We start from the raw sequence: 10,493 nt of genomic DNA, 5'->3' as shown, positions 1-10,493 counted from the left end.
CATTACGAGATAAAGCAGGGACGAAAAGCTGGGAAAGAGGAGGTATTCGGTTCTGTTTCTCGAGACGCTGTTCTTCTGCTGTTGTAGCTATAACAGCAGCTGTACCGTTAGGGGTTGGCGATGGGGCAAATTTTCCCATAGCTAGGTTTGCGGTCCTCATTTTCATCATCATGAACTTTGGAGCTGTTTCGACCACCGCCGTACAATCACCCCATTGGCTCACTTTTGGGAACAGACACAATACCCTACAACTGAGTGCTGGTTGAAGATCATCGCTCCTCTCTTTGTTGAATAACCAGCAGGAGCTGCTCGCTTGCTTGCTTGCTTGCCACGCATCGAGATGATCGTACAGGGTACTCTCTAATCACCTGATTTCGGTTTATTCAAAATTTCATCGAAGCCTTTCAAAAAAGAACTCTTCACCAGTGCTATCGGCTAAAGCTGGAGAACTCCTGCTATCTGCATGTGCAAGGCTAACACATGCTTGTAGAAGTCGTCTTCGTTTTCATACATATTATATATAAAGCACTAGCCACTGCTACCTAGAAATCCTAGAAATACCTAGTGATACATTCAGAAATTATTCTTAATGAGTGGCCCTCTCTAAGGTTGTATTTTTTCGTTCATTCTGAACTTGCAGAAAACTACTTATGTATATGAGCGTGTACTATAATGTACGCAGTCCTCGAGCGAACCTCACATGTCCCATCACGGTATTTATAAGTGAGCTTTGCATGCGTGAGGTTTTCAGTAGTGCCCATTCTAGAGAAGAGACTTGCATATTAAGAATAAGGCTTGTTACGGACAAGCTTCATTTTTTCCTCAAAGAGTGATTGCTTCCTGTTAGGCCTTACACCCGAACGGGCTTAATGCCGCCACTCTTTGCCCCTTACCTGCGATCCCAGCGTTCTGTTGTACCTGAAGCGGTAATGCCAGATAGGCGCGATCATACCCTTAGCTTTCCTCCAAGCTTTTTCCATTTGAATCTTCAACTAACACAACTAACCATGACGTCACTGGCAGTTGTCAAGGTCCACAATAGGGCCATAACGACCCGGCCATCACTGGCAGACACCGGTTGTGAGGTCATCTGGTAACTGGGGTTTGACCTTTTACCTCTTCTTCTATTAGCGTTTACTACCAGTATAAGTGCATGCACACGGCTTATATTTATTCATATGGCCCTAAAATGCGTCATGCCGCTTGGAGGTAGCAGCCTTAAGCTAAGCATCTCGCTATGCATACACACTAAACGTGGCAAGCGGATCTTATCAACCGTTTGAAGCGATAATTCTGTACAAAGAGTTTTCAAAAACAATCAGACTAGTTTTATATAAAACAGGATAGGTTCTGCATTTGTCATCATGAATGTGATGCATATAAAGGCTTCATTTGTTGTAAAACGAATTTATTTTGTTTCATATAGAACTTCAGTGCAAATGTTCCGATTCTTCTAATTCGTATCCCGATCGAGCGTATTTGGCTGTATAGAATTCTGCGCTGCGGGAGTACGTTTATCACAGAGAATCCACCTGCTACAGTCAATCGAAGTGTCTTTTTTTTTCTTTCTTCCCCACAGAGCTCTGACAATAGGGATCATGGAGGCGGCGAAGGCCCGGCTTCTTTTCCCCCAAAACGACGTCGCCGAACACACATATAGTGGTCCACGTCTTTCTCTTCCTTTTTGTTCTGCCTCTTCCTGTTCAGGCTCCTTTTCCCCACGTTTCTGTGTTTTTATGTGCATGTCCATGTGTGTCTCTGTCCTGTAACTAAGGCAGAACTCTTTAATTTAGAAATTGGCTCTTCATCCAACGTCGAAAGGGTGCATTTTGCGTTTTCGTGATCGCAGTCTATCTAAAATCATTCCATTGTTTTCGTCGCGATGTGACTAGTCCATTGGCCGTTCAGGCAGTGATAAAATGGATAGGACAGGTGACAAAAGCGAGCAGGAGAAAGGGGGGCTAAGGGAGAACACGCGGCGGTATGACCCTCGCCGAGAATTAACCCTCAGGGGACCATTACACCATTACGTGAGATCGGAATACCGAGAGCTTGCAGCTGACCAAAGGCAACCAAGATTAATCACCCGCCCGAACCAACGTGCTTCACTTACGCTACTCCATCTACCCGTCGTTAGCCCTCGAGCTGCCAGCAAAACTGCTCCTTCCTTGGCGCTCCCGACATGGTCAGGGCGCTGTATTCCACGTGAGCATTCTTTCATGAGTCACAGTATAAATCATAGTCAAGATATGGTAAACTTCGAAGCTTATTTTTAGCAACGTTTGCAGAGATTGTTTGTAGGCAGTAGACTTTAAGTACTACTATATGAGCATAGCTGGCAGCTCCATATAGCGTAGGTTCTCCTGCATCCTTTATGCGACATGTACTCTAATTGTAATAGATATATATCAATGAGAAAATTGAATCTGCCTCTTTGTAAGCTTTTTTTTGCTGCTTCACAGAATGCATTAACTCAGAAATTTTTCTCCTATTTCTGAACCTTATAATAAACGGCAGGACTCACAATGAATGCTTCTTTAAAACATATATGACCATTGACCTGGAGTACTAACACAACGAAGACAGCGTAAATGTCAGCTTGTAGTTAGTAATTCGTCATTATCATTTTGTAGGTCCGTCTCGCTTTTCGTGGTTTCATCGGCAGTGCCCACAACAGGTCCTGGTGTAGCTCCCACAGGATGCAATTGCTGCTTCTTAAATCACCAGCTTAATGCCTTAAGCACCGTTCGCCACTTCAGATCAGTTGGCAACCAGGGTCTGATGAGAATATAGTACTTCAATTCAGGGACATTGGCACCAACATCAGAATCTACAAGGAAAGGTTCGTAGCAGCTAGTAAATGCATGGAAATCTAGATAATCGTTAACGCTCCTCAATGATCTTGTACGTGAAACGGCTGAGCTTAACGTCATTGAATGCGCTACATGTATCCGTCAACGGCGGGAGATGCAGCCGTAGTTCCATATATATAGGAAAAATGTCTGAACATGAGGCGTTTTTGAAACCTAAAAAGAGCGGCGTCCAAATATTAAATATCTATAATGTGTGAAGGTTCTGTTTGCGTCTGTACTTGCCAGCATTTTTTAACCCAGCTAACAGCTCACATTCATTACCTCACCGAGTCTACTATTTCTAACACTTCCTTTTGAGAATACAAGGGATACCCATGGTAGAATAGTAAGGGCTGATTCAAAGAACTAAATGATAATATTATATACCAAAGAAAATACGAAGGGAAGCCCAAGGTTGTACACGAAAGTAACAATCACAATGGCAGAATTATGGCGGCTACTGTTATCAGTCACTGAAATGTCGTCTGCATAGTAAGCATGATGTGCAGTCACAAACTTATCGAAAGTTGAAAAAGCTTAATAAATGCATAATAACCAGCACCTTTACGTATACGAGCAGATATGTTATAATATGGTTGATGTACAGTTGATTACGCTATGCACGAAAGTTGATCAATTTCACTGGAAAGAAGCAGGTCATAAAAATCCAGCCTGCTACGCCATATGCAAATGTATAGGTGCATACGATTTGTTCAGGCGTCATATAGATACTCTGATGCATTAGAATGGAACATCAACGATTCATCACGATTGTACATGTGTATATATCCACTAGCTTTGTATCAATATCCAGCCGTGTAATAACCACAACTGAGATTGCCGCAGGCAATAACAAGGCCAACAAAAGCGATAATATCGATATTACGGTGTATCTCCCTGAAGTTATATCAGTGTACACGTGTACATATGCAGCGGATCTGCGATAAGAAACTGCTTGAGCCAACAATCACAGTATGAATAACGGCAATAGCCCATAAGCTAAATTAGCCACATAAAGGATGATCTTTGCAGTAGGATAGTTGGAAATGCCTGTGAGCGGAGCTAGCGGCACCCGACAGACGCACATCCGTACATGGCTACATGCACTCTAACATGCCACCCGCTCGAAGTGCGCCGCAGATCTATTCGAAATTTTGATAAACACTTCCTTGTTCAGTAGCAATACCTTGCTTCCGCGCCAGGAGCAATTTTTGGATGAACTACTTGTAGGTAAATAGCCGATGCTGATTACGACACGTGATGAACGCACGAGCAAATTGGCGAAAAAAGAAACGTTTCCCCCCGCCCTCGGACATCTGAGAGGCGCACAAACAATAACCAGTAATAACAGAAACAACTTCGAGCAGTCACTGAGCCGCCGACCTGCCTGCCCCACACGAATCGGTTGTATCGTCGTTTCAGTATTTGTATATTGTACGGTACTCCTTCATCCTCTCTATTGAAGACTTTTTCCAGCCCTATAAAACCGTCGAAGCTCACCGATGCTAGGAACTCGGTTCGATTGAGATATAGGCATCGCATGAACGTCCATTATAGCCGATCGGGCGGATTCAGGGAGGACGCGGTCATTCAGAACCGATCCCGGTATGGCGCGCTGTTGGCTTTCGATCGCCTCTTACGAAGCGGTGTCATCTCTAGCTGGCAAAGGCGACTATGAAGCGAGCGTTCACTGCCTACGGAGTTGTCTCCGCGCAAGCAACAGACAAATGCTATTAGCGCTGCCGTTCGCTACATCTCATACGACGACGCTGCGACAAATATAAATCTGTTTGTGGTTTCCTGGTGGAAAAATACTTTTTGGCAGCAACAGTAGTGGCAACGACGCTCCCAGAGAGATACAATTTAACTGTTTGGATTACATCGACGGGGCGACAAAAACATTTATCTGGCGGCCTTCCGTGGCCTACTGTGTTACTCTGAATAATAACAAAACGACGAAGATACTTAGCCTGAAATATTTGTAACGTATATTTCTCAATAGTAATAATAATATACCGACATTTCGTACATACATGCCGCAGCCTGATGTCTTTCTCAGTGAAACTATTAATAGGCGAACAATATATGGAGCCTAGAAATGTATAATGATGAATAGTCGTTCGGACCAGGTCCGCATCTATGCATTCGTCCTCGCTTTGTGGAAAATTCTGCCAACTTGTCAGTTTATAATTGAAAGGTGTTTCCTGTTTTATATAATCAGGTCCACTGTTTCGGGCAAATTTGTTGATATAGATAGTGCACAGTTGATAATGAAATGACTCGTAAGTTCTTCCGTTGCCGACGAACGGCCGGGGTAAGTGGCATACCATGTCTGATGTACTAAGCGGAAGATGCATAGTAATACAGTAAGCTAAGGTTGAAGCAACCCTATAAGCCGACGACCAACAACACTGCATTGGAGGTTCCAGGTCAGTCATTAAAAGCACTTTCCAGAAGCACAAATGTATAGCCAGATAACGCAAAGACTGAATAGATAACGATTTGGAAAATAATATTTCGATGACACCTCGTCGAAAGTTACACTGTACAATTGAGTTTCATAGAAAACCACAGCTTTAGCTGTTCTGTCTCGCTGTATTTTTCGATTTCTTGATGTTAAGTTTGCTTAACGCCCGTAGTAGTATGGGTGGATTTGTCCACGTGTTTGGTTTCTAAGTTTCACACGAACCGCCGTTAAGTTGACCATCCTAAATAGCAACTTCCTTAGGTTCCGTGTGCCCCCCAATTCGAACCCCCCACTGATGGGCCACTGTCGGCCAGGACAGGAAAGCTGAATAAGCTAGCAGCGGAAGCTACTGTACCGCTGCTATAATATTCGCACAACAGTTGCAGTAGCGGCAACGCGTACGAAACGATGCCGAGGGTAGAAAAGCGCGGTACGTAAAAATAGCATTGGATGGTGGTGGATTATTTTTTATACTTTTCTTTTTGTGTTACCTTCGTTTTCTTTTTCGCCTCGTTACGGTTCGGCTGGATAGAGAACGGCTGTGACTGGCGCGAGCATGCGTATGGCTGGAAGGCTCTCCGCTTGCCCAACAAATAGAACAGGATGCAGAGCATAAAATTATACGAAAAGCTGGCAGTAAGATGGCGGACTAAGACGAAGATCATGTGAGGGAATGAAGGGAGCTGAGAAAGAGGAACGGTTGTTAGGGGCACATATCACAACGAGTAACCGTCATGGGGCAGTAGGGTAGGTGAAGGGGCGTTTTTGCCTTTTTTTTTTTTTTTATCATAGGCTTGCCAGTCGCTCGTTTGAGTCATCCTGGCCAGCAGTATGACGCCCTGTGTCTCCCAACCGAATAGTCCCATTATTACCCTCACTAGCACCAACAGGACGACAATCAGTCCTACCACGATACTACCATGACCACTTTAGGTTGTGCGCTGCTCATACGTAGTGGTGCCGCTCAGAAGACAACAGCCACTGCATCGTGCGAAGACTCTGTCCGCTCCCGTTTTCTGCGGTAATACGTTCTAGTCTGTTGCAAGCAAATTCTTTTTATTTTTCTGTATTCTTCTACTCTGTTCTTGAACAGATAGCATTCGCAGTGTACTTACTAGTGGTACCAGAATTCTTTCCCCTTTCTTAGGAACCAGTCATGTCTGCTTCAGGATGTCTCAGATAGATTGGCTTACTGGTCCATTCGCAACTTAACTCTTTTGGCCGTTTACAGTTCAACGATAAGTCGCCAACATCGATCGAGGCCAAAAGATTTTTGGACCGAGGAATGTAGATCATTTTGGTCTGATGTAGACGGCGACTTGGCTAGAGCGTTGTTTATGTCCAGGCGGAACATGTAGATGTGCTTGATACTCCGATGACGATACATGAATTACCAGACGTTGGTAGAATTTCTAGTGAATAGAAGGTATTGCACGTATGTGATCGTAACAAGGGGTGTAAGGAGGTAAAGTAATGGTCGCAATAGGTGCTACCTTAATGCATATAACGACAAAGCCGCCAACAGGGCATTACGCTGATAAAAAATCAGATTCTTACCTGCGCCTGTCTTGGTTGTACATAATGGAGATGATAAAATTTAGCAAGTGCCTCTAATCCGATGGTGCGCTAGAAATTCTCTCACATATGGAGTCTAATTCAACTCGATTGGTAGTACTGCTACGTAACTGATATAAATTCGCAACAGTTACCGCGTATCGAGCAGAGAGCGCTTTGGCGACCAATCATGTGCGAAAAAGAATGTCCCCCTCTAAAGCGCTAGTTCTCATAGTGTCACTATACTTCACCATTTGAATACGTTTTTTTTTTGTCTTGCCTTTTGAGCGAGCCTCGTATTTAACCTGCGTTTCTCGTTGTAGCTAGGCTCTAGCCGCGTATCGGAAACACCAAGAGATATCAGAGGAAACGCATTTGTCGATCTTGTTCTAAAGGGATCTACACGAAGATTTTCAAAGGTAACGCAGTCCAGTTGTCTGACGTGCACCGTCAATATTGAATCGCTTTCGGTTTCTGCTGTAGCCCGCTCCTTTGTGCGTTTTTCTTTGGAGATAAGGCCAACCACTCAGAGTCCACTTAAAGGTACAGATCTACCGCTAGAGTACCAAATCCCGAAACGCCTTATAAGTACGAGTACATATGAATGGCCTTCCATCCACCGTATTAATGAACGCTGCTGAGTTCCTCTGGGCTATTAGTGCCGCGTTCATTTTATTGCCCCATTAGTTTTTCAGCTGTATAAACGCTTCGGAGCATCCATTTTACAATCTTCATTCACTTTCGGGTTCTTCCCTTTCGCTGGTTTGTTGATTCTTTGTGATTACAAGCCATAGAGAAAATATGCATTTCCAAAGTTCCCAAACACTGAACACGCTAGTGACGACATACATCACACCTAACGGCAAGACTTGGCGTAACTTGAGAATTTCGTAAACGTAACCCGCAAATGAAGAAGCGTCGCACATCTTACCGCTATGGCTGTGTAGTGTGAAGGTAGGTGTGTGTCTTTTTTTCCATCATATATGATCTTACTCCCAGAGGCAAGTCGGAAACTGTTTCCAAGAATTTGCTAGGGTTTTCATCAAGACCCACCACTCAAGCAAGAAGCTACCTTACGGTGCTTCTGTTTCACTCAGAGGCCACTTTTTTTCGTCTTAGAAAGAGGAGAAAAAGTTTCCGGCGTTGTCTTATTCGGGCCAATCTTCATCAGGTACTTCACATTTCTGTGGCCGTAGGCGCGTCGTCCCTTTCGTGTTCTCCTTCCAAGGAGAAAAAGGTGGCGGCGGATAGAAAGCAGCCTCAAGCCACATACAAACCTCTCCACTCATTCAAGTCTGGTGTTTTTTGTGCCGTGAAGCGACCTCATGGAAGGAAAGGCGGCATTGTGCTGTGTAAGGGAACTGCCTCTGTCAGTTGTTTCTCTTCTTCTTCTGCCCTCACAGAGGCTTTCGTCTCGTTCAGTACTTTTCCGCGCCAGTCTTTCCGGACCGACTGTAATGGGACGAAGGGTCCTTTCTTATCGTCACACAGTCTTGTCTGTCCGCAAGCAAACTAACAGCAGGCCATGACGGACGCCTTGGTGAGCACACGGGAACACGATGGTTGGTTGCCTACTCAGGGGATGTCAATAGCGAGATAAATAGGGTACCATTAGTCCGCTGTGACAAAGATAGTTTGGTACGTCGGGCTGTCGTTGGTCGCTGCCGAAAGCTAGCTCGATTTTGCTATAGTGTACCATTTATACGGCAGCCAATCGAATGGCCCCGCGTGAAACAACACGCTTTTCTAAACCAGTCAACAACCCCTCTAAGCATTAGTTACGGTGGAAGAACACTCTTTTGATCTCACTAGAACTTGCCAAGATGAAAACATCGTTGTGTTGAATACAATATGTAAAACTAATGAACTAACAAGTCACCAAACGGTGGTATTTGTATGAACTAATACATTAAACATCTAATACAAAATAGACTGCGTGGTAGTCTCCTTTGCTCGGGGACAAGAACTGAAGAGTCTTGTTCTTTTAAGTCGATCAGAAGCATAAAAGTGATATGATGCGAGCGCAACGTTCTATTTTGATTTGCGAAAAAGTCGCGCACCCGCGTCACCAAGTGTAATGCAACACAGTAATATTTCCTTTAGTTCAACTATTGAATCCTCTTGTGTAGTCTCTCACATCTGACCATAACTTCGGCGTCGTTGATATTTGCTGTCCATCGCTAGGGCTGTCCTACATATTTTTTTAATTTAACATTATACTGGGCAGCTACATGGCTTACTGACAGGTCGGTAACAAGAGCTCGTCAGAACCTCTTGCCTTTTTCGATCTGATCCGTCGGGATCAGACCCTATGTCGTATTTTGGCGCTCACAGAAACGTACCATTAGCACGCAAAGCAAGTTTATTTCACGCTCAAACGCGCCTGTCGCTGTGGCCCAGAGTCCAATTTTTCTCTAGCTGTTGGCTACATCTATGAAGGATCTCCGCGTCCTTAAATAAGCGAGTGACGTCCAACAAAACTGACTATGCGAAATAGCCATACACGTCCACCCTCATTTGGTTGCTTGGTCTGCGGCTTGTGCCTAGAGCTCTGGTTCAACAATTCTCTAATGTCCATCGTATGTCTGTCTCTGCAAAGTTCCTAGGCGTAAGGAGACTCGTGAAAAACGAACTTTAATTTCTTAACATTATATACGTGTGGATTGGCGATGGGTTCTGCGACGGCTACAGCAAGCAGATGTCCTAGTTGCAGCCAGACAGAGAATAAAAGTGTTGGGTGACTCCAGCCGTGCAGCTGACGGGTGTTAACTAAGAAAAGCACTTGGCCACGTTGACTGCACAGTGAGATAAAGTTTATACTTTGCAGGGTGTCGAGACGGCACTTTGGTGCCGTTCTCATTGTAAGCAAAAGCAACACAATATTGGTTCGTCGCAATGGAAACTGAGCGTGTATACCCAAAAAAAACAAGCCTTATACTAAACATAATGAATCACACTTGTGCCCAGTACTTGGAAATTATTTTAAGTTAAATTTTTATCCAAGTACAAAAGTGGGCAAATCTCCTGTATAGGAATAGTTGATTAGTTTGAAGTTAAGCAAAAGGCATTGCTTTAAACAGTTACGGAAAAACAGCTCAATATATAGAATTGTTTTGCCAACTATTGTTGTCGTCAGGGTGAACTTCGGACCAGCTTCGTTGTTTACGCTTTATCACTAATCACCGTTTTTCATTCTTTTCACGTTTCTTTCAACAGCTTTTCATTCTTGCCAGCTAATGACTGGCTTGGAATTATCATCGATTCCATACCACAGTAAAAGTAGGGGTTGCTGTATTTCTTGTGCAGTCTACGAGCCCGGGGCCAGTCAGTAGAACGGAAAGCTCACCAAGCTTATCCAACAACTGCTGGGTCTGCTTTCTTGACTAAGCGGCCCAATGGCTGGGTTCTCCCGCAAGCTAAGGTCAGAACATTCAGCTAACTGCAGCACGCTACTTTGTGTCCATCAACACAAATGCAAGTTTTACATGTTGTATAAGTGTGTGCATATAGTGTATACATGTATGTCTGTTTGTGCGTAAAGTGCATGTGAATGTTCGGTGCTGAGACTGGATATATTTGCGGGGAAGCCAATATTATTAAATCTGCTGTTTTCGTCGCCA

General features: G+C 44.1%; 1 protein-coding gene across 1 annotated transcript; it reads left to right on the top strand.

Annotated features, from left to right (window-relative positions):
- The first annotated feature begins 1,736 nt into the window (after positions 1-1,736).
- LOC147758404 (uncharacterized) lies at positions 1,737-2,897 on the top strand. The gene is made up of 2 exons (XM_086975085.1): positions 1,737-2,205; positions 2,634-2,897. Exons 1-2 carry the CDS (start codon positions 1,920-1,922, stop codon positions 2,687-2,689), a joined length of 342 nt encoding a protein of 113 aa, XP_086831211.1. The 5' UTR covers positions 1,737-1,919; the 3' UTR covers positions 2,690-2,897.
- Positions 2,898-10,493: the final 7,596 nt, after the last annotated feature.

This window comes from Varroa destructor, unplaced genomic scaffold (genome assembly GCF_002443255.2).
Source record: "Varroa destructor unplaced genomic scaffold, Vdes_3.0 BEIS01000001.1, whole genome shotgun sequence".
NCBI lineage: Eukaryota > Metazoa > Arthropoda > Arachnida > Mesostigmata > Varroidae > Varroa > Varroa destructor.
The sequence above is the reverse complement of the archived record's forward strand: the minus strand, read 5'-3'. Positions and strand labels throughout refer to the sequence as shown.